The 26,763-nt window shown below is 40.0% G+C and overlaps 2 protein-coding genes across 3 annotated transcripts in view; one reads left to right on the top strand and one right to left on the bottom strand.

The window, feature by feature from the left end:
- The first annotated feature begins 109 nt into the window (after positions 1-109).
- On the top strand, positions 110-25,493 carry dhrs11a (dehydrogenase/reductase 11a). 2 transcript variants are annotated; one of them, XM_083772569.1, is made up of 7 exons: positions 110-445; positions 20,689-20,895; positions 22,069-22,163; positions 22,344-22,473; positions 23,150-23,242; positions 23,378-23,443; positions 23,954-25,493. In XM_083772569.1, the coding sequence occupies exons 1-7, from the start codon at positions 314-316 to the stop codon at positions 23,993-23,995; spliced, it is 765 nt and encodes a 254-aa protein (XP_083628695.1). In that variant the 5' UTR covers positions 110-313; the 3' UTR covers positions 23,996-25,493. The 2 variants fall into 2 exon arrangements, with proteins under 2 accessions (XP_083628695.1, XP_083628694.1); XM_083772568.1 differs by having other exon boundaries at positions 112-445; positions 20,686-20,895.
- Positions 25,494-25,643: 150 nt separating this feature from the next.
- LOC310855680 (sodium- and chloride-dependent GABA transporter 1) overlaps positions 25,644-26,763 on the bottom strand; it is a 3,765-nt gene continuing 2,645 nt past the window's right edge. Inside the window, exon 5 of the mRNA XM_083760783.1 lies at positions 25,644-26,763. This exon is cut by the window's right edge and continues 574 nt beyond it. The gene's annotated coding sequence lies outside the window, so the exon portion shown is untranslated.

The raw sequence follows: 26,763 nt of genomic DNA, 5'->3' as shown, positions 1-26,763 counted from the left end.
GTCGCAATCTCAGCACACAGGACTCAAATATAAAGTGGGAGGTGATTTTAGCCAAACAGTGGCAACAACGCATATAGGTTGCCGTTTAATATTTCATCCCGAGCGCATGGATTGGATTGGCCCAGGGCCTTCCGTACAGTGCTGCTGCTGGTTCCTGCCTGGACGCCTTCCATCCATCCCGCCCACAACAAATTGCGTGTGTTAATACTACTACAGATTAGCAAAATAGTGACCATAGAGACTGGATTGTGAACAATTATTCGTGAAAAAAGGCTTCCCCTCTACCATACCGCTGGCAAAGAACAATCCTGAGATGGAGCGATGGAAAGGCAGAGTCGCTCTGGTGACAGGAGCCTCGGTCGGCATCGGTGCGGCTGTTGCTCGGGCTCTTGTCCAGCAAGGCATGAGGGTTGTCGGCTGTGCCCGGAGCGTGGAGAAGATAGAGGTGAGTGAGTCCCACCACCACAAACAACCACCTTTTTCTTTTTAACAACAGACGAGCAGCATTCAGTGTCACTTTGGTAACGAGCTGAATAGCTGCTAACTGCTAACATTAGCTCCTCAACATCTTTATGGAACTAGTAGTAATTCTAGCTTCACTGTTGCAAACACTTTATTCGCAGATTATTCCCAGATAATATGGCGTACTGTAGGGATTTTTTTGGATTAAATTAAAATAGTAAATTACGCATGCCATGAAGTTAAATTAATATTATGTGATAAACACGCACTGTCTGCTACTGTTAAAGACAAAGTTTACTCGTCTCGTCTGTGGAAAACGGCACGCATCTAAAGAAATGGGACACAAATATTGTAAGTATCCAGAATTATCAAGGGCATATGGACATGCTGTAAGCCTGTAACCCAACCTCTAACAGACAGTTTAATTGATGCCCATAGCCTATTCTAGACGAGGTTTCTCCAAATATCTCAATTTATTGTTACATTTTATAAAGCATTCCCTAATTCCCCGAAATACTTTTCACATAATCTGGACTGGAGTTTCAACTGTCGGTGCAACTGGCACTTTGCAATGCATAGCCTACTTTTGGAATAAAAAAGTCCCAACCTCCAATAATTAATACATTTATACATTATTTTTAATATAACGAATTAATTGAACAGACAATGCGTTGCTTCGTGACAAATCATGCTGAATGAATGATCCCATCATGTCTGGCACCAGCACTGATTGAGAGAGCTCTCAGACACTCTTTCTCTTTCTCTCTCTCTCTCTCTCATTTGGCTATTATTTGGCGATAATTATTTTGTCATGACGTCATTTATCGGATCTCCATGTGGGCGCGTGATGTCAGACAAAACAGAAACCATTGCTTCGGGTAATCGGGTTGGTTTGTCCTCTTGTACTTCTAATTAAAATATTAAATATCTCTATTTCAGAATTTCAATTTCTAAAGAAACATGCTAGATGGTCTCTACTAATTTGCTACTAATTACTAATTTGTCCTACAGTAGGACCTATTGACATGACTGCAAAGTCAAAACTGAAGTGGGAAGTGTAGGCCAACTGTATGCTTTCCTTTTCTATGGATGTTCAGCGCTTCTGATGTGCACAATAGGCAGACTCACTTCACCTCAATATAAGAAGTCTTGTTCATAAGATGGACTAAAATCAAGTATATTAGCACCCGAGCCATGTCTCTCTTGAAATCTCCATCAATGATGCTGAAATAGAAATAGAACATTTTGCATCACTAGGAAAGATAGGGATGGGTCCTAACAGCCAGTCTTATTATCTGGGGGCAGAGAACAAGTGGTGGATGTGAATGGCACATGTCCACATCTCAACCACAGGGTCCCTCAAGGGAGTATTTTCTGTCCTTTCTTCGTAGGCTACTACATGTTAATGACATTAAAGGACCACGTCACCACTTTTCAACCTATCTTCGTATAATTGGTCCTCACTAATGTTCATGATAAAATACCACAATTTTTAAGATTATTTAGATTTGTATTATCGTGAGAACAATGGCTTCCATTTTTGCATTTCAACATTTCAGGAATAGAAAGCCTGCAGGATCTATTAGCTTGGATTACCCATTGATGATGTCACTGGTGGACAGGTTTCAGAACTGCCCACAGCCCTATATGAGACACAGACTGAGTAGAAAAAAATATTGCTATTGTTTGTATGTATGTATTAGTAGTAAGGACCAATTTTACGAAGATAGATTGAAATGAAAAGTGGTGAAGTGGTCCTTTAATTTGGCCTGTGATTGTAACCTGTTCCTTATCGTTGATAATATTTAGAACAGAATTCCTCCAAATCAGCACCTGATTATCGGACAATAAGTTGTCTCTCTTGTAAAAAGAAGGTTGATAAACTTTGCGTCTAATGCAAAAATAAAGAAGTCCTCTGGGTTCAGAGTAGTATAGGTGACTTTGAAGTTTCAGCCATGAAGAAGTTATTTAGGCCTACTTGGGCTGCAGTACTTACTATCAAAAATACAATTTAGCTAGAACATCCACTTTTATATACCGTAGATAGAAATGCTCTTGTTGAAATATTGTATTGTACTTCCATTAGTTTGATTATGCCTGCACATTCTGGTACACTACCATCCCAAAGACCCTTAAAAAGAAAATACAGACCTCACAAAATAAATTAAACTAGAACTGCACTCTGTCGAGTGCATACTTGCTTGTTGCACACTTGCTGGCCAACTAGTGCGCAAGCAGAGTGCAAGTACTTTCGACTGCAGAGCGCAAGTACTTTCGACTGCTGTAAACTGTGGAATCTCAGTATCTCTGTGAAGGAACGTTTGAAATGTCTAATTATTAGGTGTAACTATTTGCTACCTATCTACTTTATGCATGTAAACAACTAGTATTATTAAGTATGGTTCAAGTTTCTATCTATATAAGAAATACACTTTTATCAATTTAGAAATATTCTAGATCCCTTTTTAGTTTTTCAAAGAAAAATAAATCATTGATATGTGATGAAAAAAAGGTATATAAACTGAATTAAAATATGTTATACAGTATAATTATTTTATTATTTATTGTAAATTGTCAATTGTTTTAAATGTATTTCATCTTGGACTATAGTGATATTAATACTAAATCATGATCAAAAGGACTTTTGGATCAGTGGTTCCTGTCAGTGGTTCTTTAGGCCAGTTCTTTAGGTCAGTGGTCCCCTCTGAAAGTATATATCTTCTCTTTCTAGAATAAAACTTTAACTTAGTTTTTGCATATATACTTATATATACTTAGTTTTTGCACACTACACTAACGTTAAGCTTTATGGTTAACTTTTTGACACTATCGTTACTTTTATACACCCCAGAAACATAATGTTGTATTACTTACGTCATCATTGAGAGCAGTTATACATATACTATACAGAGTATGTAGTTGTAAGTTGATTAGCGGTATACTGTGGTTACTTTGCGCCAAAAAACCGTGCCAGCCAACCCGCCACTTGATGCGTATGCAAATAAAAAAGCAGATTTGTGCCTGGTTTGCTGGGACCAGATTACATAAATGATCATATTTCTTACGTCATCATTGAGAGCTAGTCATACATACTGTATACACACCATGTACTCTGGTCCCAGCAAATCAGGCACAATTTGCTATTTTATTTTACTGATTATGTATATAGTATACGTATGACTAGCTCTAAATGATGACGTAAGACATATGGTCATTTATGTAATCTGGTCCCAGCAAACCAGGCACAAATTTGCTGTTTTATTTGCATACGCATCAAGTGGCGGGTTGGCTGGCACGGTGCACACAGACTGGGCGAAATTATTACTTGCGCGCTCTGCTTGCGCAAGTAATAAGAACCTCCACCCCTCTGTGGAGGTTAGAGTCTCATATTAAAATGTGTATGGTCCACAGGATTGTAAACAAGGTGGTACCATATCCTTCTCTCTAAGGTTAGTGTACAGATAAGGGAGATCCATCCAGACATTGTACCTAGCAGATTCAAAAGTTGTATGTGGAAGGACTTGTTGAGAGCACTTCAAACAAACATAATTTATGTTAATGATAGCATTGTAAAAACATTATTGTTTTGTTTTCCTAATTTACTGGTATATTTAATTAGAGTTTAATAAAGTGGGAACAAAAAAGTATTAAGGTTGATAAACCATTCATTATGCACTTATTGACAGTTTAAGTAAAATCTTTTAATCTACCTCGTCTAAAGTTCCTTATTACGATTATTAATACATACTTTTTAGGCCCTTCGCATAACTGTAGTTATAACTGGAAGGTGGCATACCTATTTCCTGTCCCTGTTCATTTTCCATATAGCTTAATTTGATTGGCTGATTTAGTTGGTTAATTTGATTGATTGCAGCCGAGTCAATCATATGGAGCTATGGGAAAACTAGTCTCGCGTAGCCAGACTACTTTTCCACAATCTCTGAATGCAATAGTCTGGAACTACACCTCCCGAATTTCATTTCATTTTAATTTCTGCTAACGGCAAGCTATATTATGCTTAGCTGATTTATATTTATATTAGGATAGATTTGCGCGACTGTAAAGACAAAACAGAAGTGGGGAGGAGGCTCCACTTCCGCTTTATATTTTACTCATGATAGAACTTCCATTGCTCCAGAATGTATGATGGAACTAAGCATTTGGAAATTGCGAGAGTTAACAGTCTGGCAACGCGAGACTGGGAAAACTGGAACAGGAAGACATGGATATAACAGCATCTGGAAACCAGCAGAGCCTATTACGCACAAGTTTGACAGTTAACAACAGTATGCTTTTTGCATCTACCTGGTCTGAAGTGGCAACAATGCCTTATTAATGTTAAATACTTTATTATGCACGTATTAACAGTTATCTTTGTATTTTGCATCTACCTGGTCTAAAGTGGCAACAAAGCTTTATTAAGGTTATACATTAATTAAAATATGCATTTCCTGGTCCGGTTTATTTTCCCATATCTTAAACTTTGTATGATTGGTTAAGCTACAATCAATCAAACGAGCCAATGAAATCAGCCAATAAAATTAAACTATGGGAAATGAACCGGACAGGAAACATGACACTCTTCAGGCATAACAACACTACAGTTATGCACATAGCCTAGAAAGGATTTATTAACCTTAATTAGGCATTGTTCGCACTTTAGACCAGCTAGATGCAAAAACACTAGTTAAACTGTTAATAAATGAATGATTTATTAATTGATGCGTGCCTCAACTCATTGCAAGCTTGCAGATCAGCTATTTTCAGTGAATAGATTTGGTGTATAAAAAAGGAGTATAAACCACTGGGGTCCCCGGTAAATGAAGTATAAGAGCTTTTAAGTGGTTAAAAAGTATGCATATCGGACCCGGGTGGTTAGCTCAATCGTCTGGGCACCTAGGCTGCCAAGCCACCCGGACGGCATGCCGCGGGTTCGACTCCCGGCGGGCTTTGCCGCGTGTCACTCACCATCTCTCTCCCCCTTTCCTGTCTGTCTACTGTTCCCTATCAATAAAGGCATAAAAAAGCCCCAAAACAAACCTAAAAAAAGGATGCATATCACTGCCTTAGATGTCCTTGATCTCAGGATGTTATACAGAGCCAACATATCACATAATACACAATTCATATCATATCCTACTATAAGAACCCATGGAGTGTCACTCAGCGTTTGTGCTCAGTCTCAGCAAAATGAGCTAATATTGCATCACAATCATTTTGACTAGTTTAACACTTACATATTTCGGATATTCAAAAAGAAATATGAAATATATAATATACATGGTGTGAGCTTGTAGATATGCTATTTTTGAACAATTTGGAAAAATGTTATAGAGGCTCTGGGGTATGCTTGTGGGAACTCCTACTGAGTGGCAAAAAACGACTTTGGCCCTGACAATCCATACATCCAACAGAAAAGTCCTATCTGAAAGTTAAACAACGTTAAACTCACTTTGTCATTCACTTTATGCATGCGCATAGTGCATACCCTCTTGTATTTTTACACAAATCTTCTCTTATGGGGGGGTATTCTCAGAAGGGGGTCTGTGGACAAAATGTATTCCTTGTGACATAAAAAAAGGTTTGAGAACCACTGCTGTTAGAACGTGTTACAAAATGTAGCCTATTGGGGCCTGTTTGTTTAGAAGTTGATGTTTTGCTTTGAACAATATCTTGGAATATCTTATCTTGGAAAATATCTGTCTGACTTAGCTTTGAATTAGCAAAATGTGTTTTGGCCAGTTTCAACTTTAGCTAATGGTTGTATTCACGACATGTGCATTAAATAGGTTCATTGGAAATACTGACTGAATAAAGTTTTACTGACATTAACACACTCACACCCATAGCTACTTCCTCCCACTCCCCCTTATCTCTCTCTCTCTCTCTCTCTCTCTCTCTCTCTCTCTCTCTCTCTCTCTCCCTCTCAAACACGTCACCCCCCCCCCCACACACACACACACACAGCCCACGTTATATAAGTTGTGCAAACGATTCAGCTCATGTCCATTCATACTCTGATCACATGGCTCTGCCTATCAATAATTAACTGCTCAAGCATGTTTCAGCCCTGTCCTTGCATTGTGTAAGACTCATAACCAGTAGCCCCAGCCCTCAAAATCAATATTGTATTACTTGTATTATGCTAAATATTTTAATTATGATTTAACTGACTCTGAGGCAGGGTACATAATGACATGAGCTAAAAAACCACAAGGCTAGCTTTGGCTTGGATAAATGTTTGGCTAAACCAAGGAATACATTCAATTGTGCCGAGTACCAGGCTTTCAACTCCCCCTTTCTGGGATACACTTTAACGCTTGTGTGAGGCCTCAGAAAGTCGTCTGTGTTTTAGCTGGGGACAAAGCCATCATTGTACACTCCCTGCCATGTCCACTGGGCCACTGGCATAGACCAAACTTGGTTGGCATGGTCTTAGTGGGGGTTGCAAGTGTCCATCACTAAGCATTTGTTCTTGATTTCCCTTTGGTGCTTATTTCTTTCCATTGAGACAGTTTAGGAGTTACTTGGATATGTTCTTCGAAGAGAAATATTCGTAGCCATAGTAGGCGAGACAGCTAAAATCAAGACACATACGGTATCTGGTGCCATACGTCTGTCCTTAATGTCAGAACATTTCCTTTTTTGCCAGCAGACAGTGAGTTTGTAGTGGTAGCAGACGTTGTCTTGGAGGATGTGGAGTAGGCAGTAGAAAAACAATGAGCCGGAGGGAGAGACGTGTGGTCACCAGGGGGATGTTCTGGAATGAAGCAGGGATGGATTCTTCTTAGTAGCAGTCACATAACGTCTCATTAACTCTTGCAAACCCCCCCCGAGCCTGTTGTGACATGCATGTGAAGTCAGTACTGACTTCTTTATGCTAAAGATGATTGCTAAATGATTTATTACACAGTTTATCTATTGTGGTTATAGAAACATTATTGCCTTCTTTGATGCATTAACTAGCGTCAACGAGCTGGACACATGCACACGCACGCCCGCACGCACTCACACGCACTCGCACGCACACACACACACACACACACACACACACACACACACACACACACACACACACCCCTCTTCAGTAAAGTGACTGGAGTTTAATTTCTCTCCAAAAGCCCTTGAATATGATGGAATATGATTTAGGATCACTGTGATTATCGTAAACTAATATAAGCTCACATTTCAAATCACACACACACACACCTTACCTGTAACTTTCACCAGCCCCCTCTTTTTTGCCTAATAGTCAGCTATATAGACAAGATTTGGCCAATCCTAGTCGACTATAAAAAGCCTTAGTCGCCTAGTCGGGGTCCCGGCCCCCCGGGGACAGCCCTACGAATCACATGAGCCAAAAAATTGACTTAAAGAGTGGCAAGAACTAGCTTTCACAGCTTCTCACTTATTCTCATCATTGACCACAGATATGGACATCCATTCAAAGAATCCAATTTGAATCCTTTCACTCATTTGAAGAACTCAAGTTCCACTTGGGAGACAATACTGTGTTACGTTTAAATTATACTACTTGAAGAAGATTTCTTAAAGCTGCATATTGAATTAACATTATTATTAATCCTAACTGGGAAAAGCTAACTTTTCCTTTCCTATACAATATATAGGCTACTATCTTAAGAAACAGCGTGCTCAATATATTAATGTCATGATATTGTGAGCTGTGTGGCAAACAGTGATTAAATCACAATTGTGCTATGTTTACACATGCTCTGCAGGTATTTAATTTGGTGTGTCAGTTTTCTCCCGAGGTCATCTAATCACATCGTGGGTTATTCAGTGACCTTTTGACTCAACCATGCAGAACACTTTTCTACTGACTGCAGACTTTCCACATGAGCTGTGTGTGTGTGAGCTGACAAACACATGCATCCGTCTGATAATCAGCCATTTTCCCACAGATTTAGCACTCGATAGCATCAGCTTTTCACACATTACACCCTCTCCTGATATATGAAACCTGTCAAAGCAGCATTTCTTTCCTTCACAATAGAGTGCTGAAGTCCTGACGTCACTCGCTCATCCCCCGGTTCATGGAAGTCATCTTAAAATCGCCTATAAGAATTGTGGTCCAAACAAAATTGTCGGGGAGCTGGCTCTGTATCGCTTACGACAGTCAGTCAGTCATATTTCATGTAGTCTGTTTCTAGCAACAAGGAGTAACAATAGCGTTTTTATCCATATGAGTGAAACGGCCAGGATGATTTGTGTGTGTGTGTGCGCACGCAATAATTGACTGCATCCCATGTATAGTTTTATCCAGGAAATTGTATTATCATTATTCTCAGTAGTCTATAAAATTGTCATTTCCATGTTAGTGATGGTGACAGTGTTCAATATTTTGTTCTTCTGTGACCTGCAATCTATTGGTATATTCCCCTATTGAAATTCACAGTAAAGGAATCCTGAGAGATTGCTCTCAAAACATGATGGCATCTGTTACATTTATTATGTGCAGGAATTTCAGTGTCTCATTATCACATACCCCGTATCACAGCATTAGGCTCATGATAGCCTCGGTACCAGGCTTTCATTTTTGTTGGTGCAAAAATTGAAAGCCTGGAGGAACGCATTGGCCGCTCTGGTCTAAAAGTGGGAGTCAACCCTTCCGGGTGGGCGTCGCTCCAAATGATGTGACGTAGCGCTGCACTAGGGGGGAGAGGAGGGGCAAGGGGGTGACGGACAGATCGATGAGATCCAATCAGGGCGTGCGCAAATCTGAGCCGCGACCCGCCCCTCTAGACCAGAAATCTAACACGTTAGCTCAGGCTAGGCTCATGATAACCACCATCCATGATGCTGACATCAAATATATATCCTTGATTTTATTTTATCATATGTGTTTATTTTGGAATTGTTAAATCTTTAGTTTTAGGTCACCTGAGGCCAATGCAGTAATACTGTGATCTGCCCAGACGGCTCAGTGACCTGTGTGAATCTTTTCCTGTGCGACAGACGCTGCTGTGCTTGACAAACGTTCAAGGTGTTAGTTTTACTGCCATGGATGGACATGTCTCTTGTTGGCCTCATACTTCCCCATGCCCTCCAAGGACTATTAAATGAGGACAGGAAGAGAAGACCGTACGGTGGACTCCATTTTGCTCCCTGGAAAGAAAGAAACATGCGCAATGGGCTATATGCAGCCAACACTTCCACGTTCAGCTACTGTGGTCTCAATTGCATGTTTCTTTCCTTCCAGGGAGTAACATGGAGTCCACCGTACGGTCTTCTCTTCCTGTCCTCTTTTAATAGTCCTTGATGCCCTCTGGTCTTGGTTCAATCCTTAAAGATGGAGTGGCCACACCCACCAATTCATTAAGTTTACCTGATTTTCATCATAGCACCACCCACCACCTGAACTTAAGCCTCGCCCACAGCTGTGTGTTGTATGATAATGGGGGAGGGGTTAGGGTTACGATGTCACAAAAATTGTGTATTTTGGATTGGGCCATTTGACTTATTTCAATATTCTAACCACACCTGGGGGCCTATTAGAGTAATGTTAACTCCATAGTACAAATACCACAGCACTCCAATAAAAGCCCACACATGCACTTCAATAAAAGTGCATGTGTCAACCATTTTTCAACCCCCAAAAAACTGCATTATTTTTAGACTATCTATCTTTGCCCTCGTTTAGTATGCCAGGAGGACCTATGAGTATGCTATAATATAGCACGACCCCACAAAACCCGTTCATATAATATTCAATAATAATCATCATCCCTACACATTTGATCCCACAGAAGAGAGAACATTGAAGACACCAAGGAACAAACACCAAACGCATTTCAGTGAAAACAACGGACCCAGTAACCTCCTCATTGACCAATGCATGTCTTTTGTGAGTCTCTGATTATCTATCAGACACACTAACATTCAGGCTACATTTGAGATGGCGCCACTTCTCTGAAGTAAAGGTTAAACACATAGTGCACTTCTCAATGCAATCCACGTGAGGTACAATGTATAATAATAATAAAATAATAAATAATAAAGATTTTTGGTCATCAAATTATTGGCTCAGAAATGCAAAAGAATCTCCATGAATTCAAGGCTGCATGGGCTGTGTAATACGTCATATTTTGGGTGAACTACTCTTTTAAGAGCAGATCCATCAATGGCAAGTATAACCCACTTGTTGCAATAGAATGGTTAAATCTATTTATGACATGTTTTTCTAACTTGTCCCAAGAGATGGCTGGATCTGTCATCTGTTCAATCTTTGGTGCGTGCCACTGTGTCATTCATTCTCGCGTGTCGAGCGAGCGTGCGTGTGCGTGTGTGTGTGCGGCTGTGCGCGCATGCACGTGCCTGCGCAGTGAGGATTTATGCAAGGGGGGAGAAGATGCAAGGGGGGAGAACTCCCACCACGGGACTCGGGCAATCAGATGGATTGCAGAGAAGAGATAATGTAAACCTACTATACAGCATACTTGTGTAGAACTGAATAGAGATGAGTCGCGAGTTCAACAAGTTCAAGTTCATAGGGCAGGGAGGTGGGTGGTAGTGGAGAGAAAATGTGCATGGGATTGTCTCGCTAACAAGAGACAAATTGGACTTCACTGGATGTTTGTTTGATATCGGAAACATTTTAGACCCACAATAGCCAGTGCATGCCGAGTAGTAAATTGCCTCTTTTGAAAGCCTCTTTAGCAGTGGTGGGGAAAGTAAATGTATAAATACTGCAATATAGAAATACTTTGTTAAGTAAAAGTCAGAATTAAAAATGTACTTGAGTAAAAGTACAAAAGTGTTGGCTTCAAAATGTACTTAAAGGTCCTAAAAGTACTCATTATGTAGAATGTCTCATTTCAAGTTTTCAAATGTATTAACAAAATGTTTTGAAAATAGCAGATGTACAGGCTCACAATGTGTCACATCACGACACATTGTGAACTTGTAGATTGGCTATTTTCAAATGGCTGAAATGTACGGTATATAGAGCTGAAGTGGTTAATGTATGTTGTTTTGGAATAAAATCTAAATTACTCAAGTAAAGTACAAATACCTCAATTAACTGTATTAATTGATTGAAAATAGAAGATCTACAATCTCTTGTCCACTAGTCCCTTCCTAACATTTTAGTTTAGTTTTTATTTGTTGACAAAATTATCAATATATTTAGTCTTAGTTTTAGTCATCATTGCGACCAAAGGTCGCAGTTAACTATGGAATTGTGCATTTCCCGTCGGGCACCAGTGTGTGTTGGTCGGGTACCATATGGTGCCCAGGTCTCATGACATCATGTGACATCATCAGGGATGGAGATGTGGAGACCCTGATGTCATAGTAAATGCAACCTGCTGTCGCAGTTAAGCCCATATATGGAGATCCCTGATGTCATCAATATTGGCCAGCAACTCTACATCTGACCTCAAAACTCAAACCCTTAGATCTCCATATACGTATATGTCAGAACCTGTTCTGACATTCCATAAGTTGATCCTTCCCCATCCATCCTTCCTCTTCGATGTCTCCCTTTTGACTTATACCTGCTGTCCGTTCAAATTTCAAACTCTAGACGCTAGACGAGTTCTCAACAGCGCCAGCACTCGCCCAGCAGTCTGCCGTCAACGAGGCGGATACGTGCACGAGAAGCGCTTCTCGCCCTCAGGCGTCTTACTGGTAGCTTTCATATAGTTTCCATTTGGTTTCCGTCAGTGAAAAAAGGTAGTAGATGGACATGTTTTGTCATATTAGTCGACAAAATCAACACTGGCTTGGATGAACCCACCTATCACATGAGGCAGAGGAGGAGACATGTGGTACATGCTGGTTTATGAGAAAGAATTACCCGCAGTTCTTTTTTGCCAGTAGTAGTTATCATGTTACCACCAACAAACATTCTATTTAGGTCCTGTTCATATGATGCCCCGCATGAATGTGTGAAAGAAAGACAGTTCCTATCCGGAGTAAATACTCTTCACGTGAGAGAGCGGGGGGGGGGGGGGGGGGGGATGTCATCTGGCAGCAGATTCTTTATTTATAGTAAACCACTGCACTCGCTTTCTTTTTCTATATCTGGATTAGTTTGGGAAAATAAAATCCTGCCACACTGGTTGGTCCTGGTCTGTTACACAACACCCAGCGACCTGCCCTGCCTTTATTGTACCAGGATTATAATAGGATTTGTCGTGTTTGTGCCAGAGAATCCAGACAAACATCAGTCGGCATGTGCTTGCCATCAGACATCTTTCTAATTTGACACATTCCCATGCACATGTACCGTCTCTCTGCTATCTGTGCCCTTTCTTTGGTTGATATAAATATTCTTTGTTATTTTGATGTTTTTATATTGACAACATACAGAAGCTGTGTTTAGTGTTTAAGAAATGGGCTATTCAAATAAATTTAAACTACTACTTGCAGTACATTCTGTATAATTATATGCCTGGTAAAGTACTAATACTCGTCCTTTAATTTGAAATATAAGTACCTTGTTAAACATAACTGACTTGGGACTGACTCTTATTTAGCCTAGTACTGCAGTTGCTAACCATGTATATTGTTTCTGTTATCTCCAGCCCAGGTCTTGATTAACTTGCCTGGAAATGCCATAAATCCTCGTTCCTTAAGTCAACCTTTAGACCTTTTTAGTGACAGTCTCTGTCACTGTGTGAAGAAGAGGCAATCACGCAGCCAGTCATCCCTTCTCCTGTTGTAAACGTTTTATAGAGTCAACAGTCATCCTTGACCCTATGTTTGTGCTCAGGGTAGGTAGCTCTTATACATGGTAGATCATGCATCTTCTTGACTAGTAATGTAGATCTTTCCTGTTTGTCTCAGTGTTTTGTTCTCTCGATCTGTGCAGTACATGTGCACACTCCCTTTTCTCCCCTCCCTCCGTTTACACATGCTTCGTTTTGTGCAATCACTCGTCGTAATGAGGATGAAAATGCATTACGACAGGCCAAATGGCTGAATCCTTAAATAGATTATCCTCCCTACACGGAGCCCCGTTCAGCCTATCCACGCAGCGCATCAGCGACGCATAGTTCTCTCATCGAATGAGTGGAGGCACACTGACCCACAGTAGAATATGTTTGTCTGAGGCACCGATACCAGTCAACCTGAGACAAATCTAATTTCAGAGCTCTTACTGCTTGCAGCTGGAGCCCTGTGCTATTGATCTCTGTCAACAGAAGCAGACTCTTGAAAACTGTCGGCCATTAGCACTTTGTGGTGTCTTTAATGTTGCCATGTTGTTTTGTGTTCAATCCATGCATTGCAAGTGGATGAATTATAGATGAAAGGGAGGAAGGAGCGGCGATGTCTCGTGCTATGTTATGTTGCGTGTTGACCTTACATAACAAACCCCTGCAGGCCGGGGTTTCGGAGAGAAGCATGAATGTGACTGTTGTTGGCCTGCCTGCGTGCATCTGCCTGCCGAGTGCATGTGGTGTTTGTGTCCTTGCTTGTCTGCACATGCATATGTCTCAATGTTGACTTTATGAACAGCCATGATAAAATAAAACGAATGGCATTTCCAGACATCCACCACAACTCTGACTGACTGACAGCGCCTGGCTTCCAAGCACCCATACCCACCCACCCTCCCATAAACCCAGCTGACCATACAGGACGAGGTTTAGAGGCATACTGTGTACCTGTGTGCACCTGCAGCATTCCTTTTAGAGCAGTGGTTTTCATCCAGTGGTCCGGGGACCACCAGTGGTCCTTGAGGAGGAGATAAATGATGGAGAGTTGGTAACCAAATGGACGCTTATAGATCTTTGACTCTTGAGATTGAAACCAAATGGACCCTTACATGTCCGTTTGGTTTCTCAAGAGAATGTAACTCTCTCAAGAGTTAAATTATTGTTAAACATCTGCATTACTAAATTAGAGAATGTTGAAGAATTGTTATCTCTCCTATGGAGAGCAATTCAGTATGGAATTGTCCAACTTATGCAACGACAACAAAATATTCTTTAGTTTTGTGTCTGAGAGGCTAAATCTCATCAAATGGTGGTCCGTGGCTCAAATGCAGAATAATGGCCTGTGATATGAAAAAGGTTGAAAAACGCTGTTTTAGAGTGTTAGGTTAACACTGTAATGACCAGGATGTCGGCAGTGGCGTTACGAAAACTTTAGTTGTCGTCGTCAGTTTATCAAAACATTTAAAGGACCACTTCACCACTTTTCAACCTATCTTCATATAATTGGTCCTCACTAATGTTCATGATAAAATGCCACATTTCTTTTCTACTCGGTCTCTGTGTCTCATAGGAAGGCTGTGGGCAGTTCAGAAACCCGTCCACCAGTAGTAGTAAATATTTATTTCGGTCCATTTGAAAAAGCAAAAAATAAAATAAAAAATACATACATTAGATACATTAGAGTCCACTTATACAAGTGGGACCGAAAAGGTGTAGGCTGAAGCCGAGGCTTATTTTGCCTACCCTTTTAAGCTTCAAAGAGCTTAATTCATCAGATAAATTGAAAAGAAAAACAAAGAAATCTAGGCAACCCTAGGTTTTAACAAACTAAGACAATTCTAAGCAAAAAACTATTTTTACATACTCTAGTTTAATCTAGTTTAATACACAGATTTACATACACATACTGTAGATACTCATCTCAGCACCAACTCCCATATCATGCTTACACACTTATACACATACATGCAGTACATACACTCACTCAGGCACGTAGCTATGTTCAAGGAGAAGCACATTAGCCAATTCAACTTTTTCTTCTGTAGACTGGTTATAATTATCTATTTGTTTGAGTGCATTATCATAGTGAAGTTTTATATGTATTTAATAGCTTATGTTTTAACATCTTTTTAAAAGTAGTGACAGTTTTGCACATTTTCAGTTCTCTATCTAAGTTATTCCATAAGATCACCCCTTTTATCGATATACACCTGCCTTTTGTGTTGGTTCTGGCACTTCTTGTTTTGAATATACATGTACCCCTGAGTGCATACTGGGATTCCCTAGCCTCGAACAGCTCCTGGATGCAGGGTGGAAGTATATTATTATGTGCTTTGTACATGATTACAGCTGTATTTAGGTCCACTAGATCTTCTAATTTGAGAGTTTTTGTACTGATGAAAAGTGGATTGGTGGGGGCAAGGTAATCACTTTGGGTTATAATTCGTATTGCTTTCTTTTGTAGCATGTAGATTGGTTTAGTGGTTGTTTTGTATGTGTTCCCCCATACCTCCACACAGTATGTTAAGTATGGAAGTATGAGGGAGCAATACAGTATATGAAGTGAATTTCTATTTACTAAATGTTTCATTTTATATAATATTGCAATTGATTTTGATATTTTTGTTTTTGTGTTATCTATATGGGGTTTCCAACTGAGTTTATTATCTATTGTTATTCCCAAGAATTTATGCTCGTACACTCGTTCAATTTCGATGTTGTTTATTGATAATTTGACTGGGGTCTTGATTTTTCTATTAGAGAAGATGATATATTTGGTTTTGGATAAGTTCAATGATAATTTGTTGATATCAAACCACTTCTTGAGGATCTCTAGTTCACTTTCCACTGACTGCAGGAGCTGCCCGAGGTCTTTCCCGGAGCTATATAGGCTGGTGTCATCGGCAAATAGGACGCACTTCATCAGTGGCAAAGCTATGCATATGTCATTAATGTACATGATGAATAATTTGGGCCCCAATACGGAACCCTGTGGCACTCCATATGTAGTTTTAAGCAAGTCTGAGTCAACATTGTTCATATGAACAAATTGGTGTCTGTCATTTAAGTAACTGTTTAGCCATGCTTGGGCGACTCCTCTGATGCCATACCTTTCCATTTTCTTTAGTAAAATGTTATAATCAATGGTGTCAAATGCCTTTTTTAAATCTATAAAGACCCCGACAGTGTATTCCCTGTTGTTTGTGTTGGTTGAGATTGCTTCCACTAGCTCAGTTACTGCCATCGAGGTGGACCTGTTGGATCTGAAACCATACTGATGGTTACTCAGTAGCTGGTGTTTTTCTATGAAGCTGTCTAACCTTATAACAAATAATTTTTCTAGTATTTTTGAGAATTGTGATAACAAGGAGATAGGTCTATAGTTTGTGAATTGATGTTTATCGCCGCTTTTGTGGATGGGAATGACTTTGGCTGTTTTCATGGCTTTGGGGAAAATACCTGTTGAGAATGATTGGTTACAAATATGTGTGAGTGGTGTGACTATAGTATCTATTATGTCTTTAATTAGTATCATGTCAATATTGGTACTGTCAGTGGACTTTTTATTTTTAAATGCTTTTACTATATTCAGTATCTCATATTCATATACACTTTTGACAAATATAGTCTGTGGATTTTGGTTGATAATTGAGTGGTCCAGGCCTTCCTTGTCTCCTGGCTCGGCTATCTCATTGGCTAGGGTTGGTCCGACGTTGACAAAAAAACTATTAAATTCATTTGCAATTTCTTTAGTTTCATTTATACTTGTGTTGCCTTTATAGAAGTAATTTGGATACTCACCTTTGCCAATACCTTTTCTAATTATGCTATTTAATGTTTTCCATGTGGCTTGGATATTCCCTCTTTGCTGTTCTAGTTGTTTATGATAATAATCCTTTTTATTTGTTCTTATTATATTTGTCAATTTGTTTTTGTATGTCTTGTATCTGGTCTCTGCTTCTTTTGTTCGTTGTTTTAAAAATCTCCTATACCAGTGACATCATCGATGGGGATTCCAAGCTAATAGAAACTGCAGGCTTTCTGAAAAAGCCTGCAGGTTGCAATGCGAAAATGGAAGCCAACTTTCTTTTGTTTTGTTTTTTAATCTTGTTTAAAAATAAATCTGCCTAACGATGATGTGGACGGGTTTCTGAACTGTTCACAGCCCTCCTATGAGACACAGGAGTAGATAAAAGTTGTGGTATTTTATCATGAACATTAGTGAGGAGTCGCACCAATAATATGAAGAGAGGTTGAAAATTGGTGAAGTGGTCCTTTAACCCATTCTGTATGGGAACCCCTTTTGGTGTTTTAACTATTGAAAAATAGCAGATCTACAAGCTCAGCACGCCACAGAGTGGCGCGCTACGAGCTTGTAGGTCTGCTATTTTTTTTTAATCGTGAAAATGCGGCACAAATCTTTGAACATATATTCTTTCAGAAGACTTTTAATTTATTTCGACGTCAGGCCTAAATGGGTTAAAAAAGGGCACCATGATTTATAAAATGTGTTCTGTGATGGATGCTATAATGGATTTCATACAGACAAACAGCAAGCCTTTAGTTGGAGGGCGTTACCGTTAATGTGTATCGGCAGCACAATTGATTGGTTCGCAACTTTGACACAGTAGCAGAATTAGCACAACTGGCAGTACAGGACTGTGTGGGCCTAATACAATGGGAGAATTCACCAGAAGAACACTGGATTGGATTTTAAATGTGCCCATATCCTGGAAGAGGGACACGCTATCCTCTAATATTTATTATTAGATACAGTACGGCTAGCCTGTCATTGGCCAAACCTTCAGGCACACTGTCAGCAGAATATTGACTGACACACCCACATCAGTAATGCCACTGTGTTGATGGGATATTTAAATTTGCCTGTGTGAAACTGGGCAATACAAAAAAATAATAATAACAAAAATGAGAGAACGAAAGAAAGAATGAAATTCAACCCTCCAATTCATCATTTATGATTCTTTCATTTTTAAACACTTTCTTAAGCTGAAACACTGTTCAACACTCTTCAACTCCTGGCTTTGTGAATTCCATGACTTTATACGTGTAACAGAAGTTCACAATTGTTTTAGTGTTGTCCGAGTGAACAGATGTTTAAAATATCTTCTTCTATGGTCCTCATGCTCTGAGCTAAACTCAAATATCTTCTGTAACTGTTTTGGTAAAAATCTGTTTTCCGCTCTGTACACAACCAATAATGTTTGTAGTTCAAAATCCATGATTTTCAGCAAGCCTGATAACATAAAAAGCCTGTTAGTATGTGCTCTGAAATCCTCTTGATGAATAATTATTAACGCTCTTTTTTGTAACATAATCAAAAGAGTCTTATATGAGTTGTAAAACCAGCATACAATACAACATCCTCAATACATCGTATCCAACTCATATATGGTGTCGTCTGCGAACAAAACAAACTGCATTATTATTATTATCTTTGACAATAAACATTTACATATCTTTGATTCTTTGATCTTTGATTGTGTGTGTGTGTGTGTGTGTGTGTGTGTGTGTGTGTGTGTGTGTGTGTCTACACACAAAACTGAGGTGACCTGACTACTACAGACAAATGTTGAGAAATTGGAGGGAGAAGTCGGGTGTAAAGGTGTTAAAAAATAGCTGTGTAAAAAGTAGCCGTGTTTACGTCGCAATGAGTTCACAACATCGCACAGACTGTCGGCTGTTCTCTCTTTCTCTCTCTCTCTCTCTCTCTCTCTCTCTCTCTCTCTCTCGTGTTAATTTAGATTTAGGCAAGTGGATACTGGATATGATAGATAGACTATAAATTATATGACGATGTATTGCATTCTACCTAACCCATTACACTGAATGAAACACATGGTATAATTTGGCATCTGTGTAGCGGTTTTATTTTATGCATGGTTGTGGGTTTGGATTGCATCCCATTTGTGACATTGCTGCATGAGTGGCCATCATGGGAGTAGCTGGTGCCCACAGCCATACAAAGGCTAACCACTGATCCTATGCTTCCTGTCAATGCAGTGGCCTGAAGGACACTTGTCCCTTTTCAACTAGAGGGAGTGTCTGTTGAAGTATACATATAAATGTGTTTTTAATGTCGAGGTATTTTGACAGCTTAGCACAGGTAATGCCATATCTTTGGGTAATCCCTGTGAAACAGTTTACGAGACATTGATTCACACAACACTACACTGATTCCAATCATGTTGGCAATGATTTAATTGAAGCCATAACAGTTTATATTACTGGATGGGCGGAGCACGGGCGTAGGCGGCGCTTCCGCATGCTCTGCATGCTCCACATAGACCGTGCTATGACCTGGCCAACTGGCTGACTTCTCCCTTCTGGCTACAAAACTAGTATGGAATGGAAAGAATCCCATTGCAGTCAGAACTGTGTGCAGACTCACTCACAATCTTCCACCGTAGTCTGAAAACCCACCTCTTCAGACTCCATCTTAGCCCGTAGCACTTGCAGCCTTGATGTATTACCATGTGTTGTTCTTGCTTACTGTGTAAAAGAAAAGGAAGTCTGAACAAACAGCTCTGCTCCACAGTGTTTTTAGTTTATTTAAAACACTGACATAATTGTGACGACGTTTCGGCCATGACTGGCCTTCATCAGGTGACAGGAATCAAGTAACAACAACAATCTCCTTTTTAAGCTGTTGTGGGGTTGTTCTTGTTTACTGTAAATCGCTCTGGATTAAGAGCGTCTGCAAATGCCTAAATTGTAAATTGAACTGTGCACAATGTGTGTGCTCACTGCTCACAACTTGTTAGCGGGCCAGCGGCTCAGTTGTATATATATAGATGAGCTAGTCTACAGCCACGTGCCCACCATCATCATTTACAGTATATCACAGATCATCTGATCGATGGGCATGTTATGTTGCATCAATCCCTTGGTCATGCACAGCCAGCTGACCTGGTTGGAGTTTGCTCAGTTCTCAGCCACATAATGCAAACTCTCCCTTTCTGTGACCCTACAGTATACAGTATATGAGAAAGGTTTGTTTTTAAACCACAACTTGCTCTATGTTTTGTAATGTAGAGCTGTTCAGATTTTCCCTCTTTACCCCCATATTTATTTTATGGGTGCATGGCCTCTTAGCTTTCTCTGGGCATCAAACATATGGTGTTATTTAGCGTGGTGCATTAATTTCTCTGCTGCAAGTTAATCTGTCCCAGCCTTTTTAAGTTGTCAAATCTGCTTTCAGTCTGGAATATCTCACTACTGTTTGGCTGCTTGTGCTGTATCAAACAGTCTAGAATGCAGATTTACATGCAATTTCTTTTGATGATTATGTATTTATTTTTGTGTTATTTTTATTCTACAGTATGTTGATAAATTAAATACATTATAGGACCACAATGGGAACCCAGGACATTTTAGGGTTATTCCTTTTTTGTACCTCACGCCGTTTACATTTACATTTCAGTATTCGATCAATCAAATTCAATTCCCTTTACTGTCGTGGTAGGTGCAACAAAATAAAATGTATATGTTTTGACAGTCTCATGTCTTGGAATGATTTCAGAAGCTGGCAGCAGAGTGTCAGAGTGCAGGCTACAGTGGCACACTGATCCCCTACAAGTGCGACCTGTCCAATGAGGAGGAGATCCTGTCGATGTTCTCGGCTATTAAGACGTTGCACCAGGGTGTGGATGTGTGCATCAACAATGCTGGCCTGGCACACAACGAGCCTTTGCTCAGTGGCAAGACGGAAGGCTGGAGGAACATGATTGATGTTAGTGAGCAACACTCAACACGATAACCATTTAAAAAACGGTACACAGGCAGGGCATTCCTCCGTGATCTGTTATTTCCTGATAGCATACCGCACTGCTCTCAATAACAGACCAGCATTCTGCCTCTGTTTATGTTGGTGTGGAAGCGAAGTGAAAGCATGTGGAAGCTAATAAATGTTTTCATAAGCTTTGGCTTTGCGTCAATCAAAATCATGTCAGGATTTATTTTTCCAATAATGAGCACCTCACAACAACTGTACTTTATCCCTTTAAGTTTGCATCGTGGTATCATGCCATGATTCCTAGAATCAAATGGCTTATGATTCCTAGAATCATGAAGTTAAGCATGTGTTAAGACTGAAAGCAGCTCACATGTATGTGCATACACTCCTCTCACAGAAGCTACATCAATGGTCCTCATGGCACAGGACAGAGGCCCACTATTTTCTTAGTTGGGGATTTTACTTTGGGACGGTTTGACTTTATTCATTGAGAATTTGCATTCAAGACCTTTCGCTCAAACAGCTCTGGCTTCAGAGTCCAGTATTTCTAACTCCTGTCCATCTGTTGTCATGGCAGCACTTGTGAATGTGTACGGCTGTGTATTTTTAGCCTGTGTAATCTGTGCACTGACTGCCCTTGTTTAGACACACAACCCCCTGCCTTACCTCCACTTTGGCTTTAACCTGCGATCTCTCAGTGTCACTACGGAAACAGCTTAGAAGCCATAAGCTGTGTATAATAGGAATAGCCAATCTGAGAACCCATCGGCAAATAAAGGAAAAACAGCGCCCTCTTTTCCTGACGGAGTCAATAGTCTAGAGAGAGAGAGAGAGAGAGAGAGAGAGACTAAGGAATAGCAGGTTCAGATGCACTGACCGAGTGACCCTGTCTAATTCAGTAAGTCTCTAATTCGTACAAGTGACTTTGCAATAAATAAGAAACCATTAAAAATATATGGTATAGTTTCACTTTCAAAACACTAATTCATTAAAAACAACAGTATGTAAACCTTTATGTATTTCTTTTGCTTGACACACCTACACATTTTTGCCAGGTGCTTGAAAAGACAAACGTGCCTGCAATTTGTTTGTATACATCATAATTCGAGTTAATGTCCTGGAATTGCTGAACATCAATGCTGTTCTATTTTTACTGTAATTCCCGTACAGGTGAATGTCTTAGCCTTGTCTATTTGTACACGTGAGGCCTACAAATCAATGAAGGAGAGGAATGTGGATGATGGCCACGTCATCAATATTAACAGGTGTGTTATGCAGCATGATGTCGCTCCGAACCCAAGATACAAATGTATATTATTAACAATTGGGAAAAGCGGTTTTCTTTTAGTCCTGCAACCATTTTGCATGGTTTAGGGCTTTCTCTCTTGTTTTCTTTCTTTACAGATTATGTCTCCTCACCATTTGTCCATTTTATCCTCTTGTAGCATGGGTGGGCATAGAATGGTACCAAGTGCCGATGAGCACTTCTACTGTGCCACTAAGTATGCTGTGACTGCGTTGACAGAGGGGCTAAGGCAAGAACTCCGGGAAGCCAAGACACACATCAGAGCCACGGTAACTATTCACAGCCATTCTATGCGGGAGGCCATTAGCTATCAATAGCACAGAGTCTGCAGCCTTCCGAGAATCCGAAACTCAAGCAGCATTGTGAACAAAAACAAAGGGGTGGCGCAATTTCACACTACTCCTCTGAAACCTGCACGTTCATGTGTCTCTCTTCTTGCCTGCTCTCTCTCTCTCTCTCCCTCTCTCTGTCTTACATACACAGAGACACACACACTTGGCATTAAACCAGCTCTCTCACACTCTCTCTCTCTGACATATACACACAAACAGAGAGCTCTACCCAGTACCCGCCCCCCGCGCTGTTATCGACAGGCAACACTCACTGATTGTGCTTCAGAGTCAGGTGAACGACTCACTCAGACGCCTTAATACCACCCAATGGCTGTGTACACACCAAACATCATCAACTGATTTTGGTTTATTGCCGGCCTGCCTTAGTCTGTAGAGGCCTTAGCCTGGCCCAGCCAGTGTGCTCTAGAGCGGCGGGTAGCACATGGAACAAGTGCTGTATAATATTGGTTCACCGATCTGAGGGATCATGGGTACTGAGTTGACTCCCGAGGCTATAGAGGCCTTAAGTCTCACAAAAAAGGTGGGATTGTCTCTATTCTATTGTGTGATTGGTTACATGTAAACACAGGTTAATGCATTTGTTCTGTTGTAGTGTATATCACCTGGAATAGTGGACACGGAGTTTGCTTTCCGGCACCACAACAGCGACCCAGAGAAAGCAGCTGCAGTGTACGCTAGCATAAAAGTAAGTCAGCGTGCGCTTCTTTGACTTGGTGTCAGAGGTAGTGAGTTAACTTTATGAAAATGCTCATTTACGATTATTTATTGTAATTATGAATGTTGTTATTATTATTATTATTGTTGCTTCCTCCCACCATAGTGTTTGAAAGCAGAAGACGTAGCGAGTGCAGTCACATATGTCCTCAGTGCCCCTCCACATGTCCAGGTACCTTTTGATTTTAGTTTTAGTCATAGTCTTTTGAATAGTTTTCATTTAGTTCTAGTCACCTAGAATGCGTTAGTGTTAGTCTAGTTTTAGTCGACTAAATTTCATACGATTTTAGTCGACTAAATCTACAGTTGATTTCGTCGACTAAAATTTATTTTGGCGGGCTGTCATAATGACACTTTTTACACTTGCTGAAAATAGCCGATCCTACTAGTAAGTAGATAGAAAGTAGATTGCTATTTTCAGCATGCAACCACATGTAAAATAACTTGTCTTTTACTTATACTGGATCTCTTGTTATGTCCACTAGTCCCTTCCTAACATTTTAATCTAGTTTTTATTTGTCAATATATAAATAATCCTCGTTATAGTCATCATGGCTTATTAGTTTTCATGTAGTTTCCATGTAGCTTTCATCAGTGAAAAAAAAGATTCGTCTTAGCATTTGTTGACAAAATCAACACTGCTTGTTTGTTCACAACCTTTTTTCTATGCTCACACTATCAGATCGGTGATGTGCAGATGAGGCCGGTGGAACAGGTTTCCTAGTAGCGACACTGCAGGAAAGCAGTTGGAGTATAGCAGGCAAGACGGTATAAACCACAGTGACTCCGTGGCGACCTCAGCTGGGCGGTGAGGGCAAAAAAAAACACAACAAATCCACTACAGTTCTTCTGCCGCTTGTTGTTGGGTTGGACGTGGTCAAGGAGAGGCGGAGCCACACGGAGTGCCGTGCAAAAAGCCTGTCATGAGGAAGGCTGTTGTAAATGCTCCTAAAACCGCACCCAATTACTACTGAATGCTGCAACCTGGACTTTGATGTATTGATCAGCCTTGTCGGAAAAATAAATAAATACAAAAATGCATAGCCAGTGGCAAACTAAAAAAAGTTTAATTTATACTTAAGTCAAACGACTGTCGTATATGACGAAAACAACTTCTTGTCATTTGGAAATGTATAAGTCGGTTGGAAAATGTATAAATTAGCCTTCGGAGTAATGGAGAAGGCCGCAGCTGTCAAATTGCATGACCGTCACTTCAGAGGGAAGTGTATGCCATTGATTGCACATGACGCTTTGTTTCGTTTCGTTAATTGTTTTTGTAGGTCATTACATATCTTTTTAAAAGTAATTGTTATGATTATAATGACAATTATTGCTTCTTTTTTTAATGAATATTTTATCATAATATTATGTAGATGGTGGATTCACACTTACAACCCTAACAATAGACTCTACTATACTGTATGCTTACCTACCTAACCATGTGTGTCGTGTCTAGGGATGCTCCGATCAGGGTTTTTGGGACCAATCCCCATCACCCATTGTTTTTCTCATGATCGGCCGATACCCATCTTGTGTGTTAGGGGAAATTTGAATATTTCCAAAATGATTAATATATGTCAAACCCACGTCAAAACTGTTCCTGTGTGTGTGGGGAAGGAGGGGAGAATGTTTAGGCCTGTCACAATAATGCAAAATGATATTATACTATATACTGTATCTGATTGACTTTTATACCACTTAAATGTTGCAAAAGATCGATTTCTCCAGATAGGGTAAATTGCCGATCAAGTCAATTGGAGTGAATATCGGCCGATCACCGATCGGTGGCCGATTGATCGGAGCATCTCTAGTCGTGTCCATTTTACCAGCTACAGTACTAACCCTACTTTCTTAAATATGGGTACTACTGGGTATGGCTGTGCCTGGTTCACAACTCCAAAAGCATGTAAGGGATAAATGAAACTATACGTGCACGTTACAGCATGTCGACAGGTTTATTTTGCCACTGCACTGATTTTCCCATGTAATGTGAGATATGCAGATATCTTGCATCTCTTTGGCTTCATTTGGAGGGATACAGGATAAAGCCTCATTTATGCTTTGTCATACGATGGAGTATAAGTTAAGCATGAAAAGGAAACATTGGTATTGTGTAGTGGAATTGACTAACTCGGGTGCACATATATGTATATGTTCTCCAAATGTGTACTTAAACATTAGCTTTCTCTCAATAAACAAATAAACTTTATTTCCAAAGATGAGTCGCTAGTACTGTATGTGTTCTACTATTTAGCTTTTAGTTTTTCGCAGACAGAATGCATTTGACCTACTGTAATAAACCAGTCAGTTAAGAATTGAGCTTAAGTCATGTATAAAAGTTAGTTGGAACTACAATGACTACAAAGTTGTCAACATAAAATGGCCACAAGGTGGAGTGCTTTTCAAAGGTTTTGAGTTTGACAGATCTGCTCCAGGGATAGGCTGAAACAACAAGCCTCTGAAGTCATACAGCAATACATCAGAGCCAGAGGTAATATTGTAATATATGCAATAAATAGCATCCATGATATTTTAACATTTAATAGTATGTTGTACAGTGAATGTTGCGGAAAGCAAGTAACATCCGACTTGTTGGTGACCATTAAGAATCAACAGGCTTATTAATATAAGCTGTCCACATCAGGTGTCATTGCCATGATGGCTTGTGGACATTTTTGTCAAAATTTAAAAAAAATGTGCCGGGTATACAAAATGAGTAGACAATAATCATTCGCCTGATGAAGACCTAAAAAGGTCGAATTAAACTTCGCGCCATTAATAAAAAGTAAGTTCTGTGGAACAGAGTGCAGATGTTCTTTTCCTCTCCTGGACAATAATCTCACCAGAAACACAAAGAGCTATAGCCAGGGTTGGATTACCAACATTGGACTCCCCAAGCGGGGGTCCTCCTTCATACACTTTTTAACATAGTAGATCCCTGTAAGTCCCTGTGTTTTGGTGAATTTTGGGAGTTTGATACCAATAGGGAATGCAAGGCTGTCACGCCTACCGGCGTCATTTTGATTGTGATGGCCTACAAGCCCTACATATTAGATCAGCATCAAGTGTATAAAGTTGGTGTTTGAGTGTTTAGTGCACAGTGCTAGAGCTCTTTCAGTTCGCCAAAATGGGATTTATTAAGCCTACTTTTTTTGTTGTGTGAACAAGTAGGCTTCTCACCATAAACAAGGTCAGAATAAAGGTTACTTGTAACGGAGTAGTTCTAAATTGCAGTATTGGTACTTTTACTTAAGTAAAACAATTGAGTACTTTTTCCAACACTGTAAGCCTATCCGTTGGCCAGGTATAGTAGTGACTCATCACAATCAAAATTGCGCAGCCCCCGAATTTGCATACAAAAAGTGCTAGGTTTACAAGCCCTATTCCAGGAAAAATCACAATGCAGGGGTCCTGCAGGAGATGTGGTCCAATGGAGACTCCTGCAGGATCCAGGAGTGTCGGCAGCCCTGCCTATATAGCCCTAAATGACCA

Source organism: Protomyctophum parallelum (assembly GCF_964188405.1).
Source record: "Protomyctophum parallelum genome assembly, chromosome: 1".
Lineage (NCBI taxonomy): Eukaryota > Metazoa > Chordata > Actinopteri > Myctophiformes > Myctophidae > Protomyctophum > Protomyctophum parallelum.
This window is presented reverse-complemented; position numbering and strand designations above follow the sequence as displayed.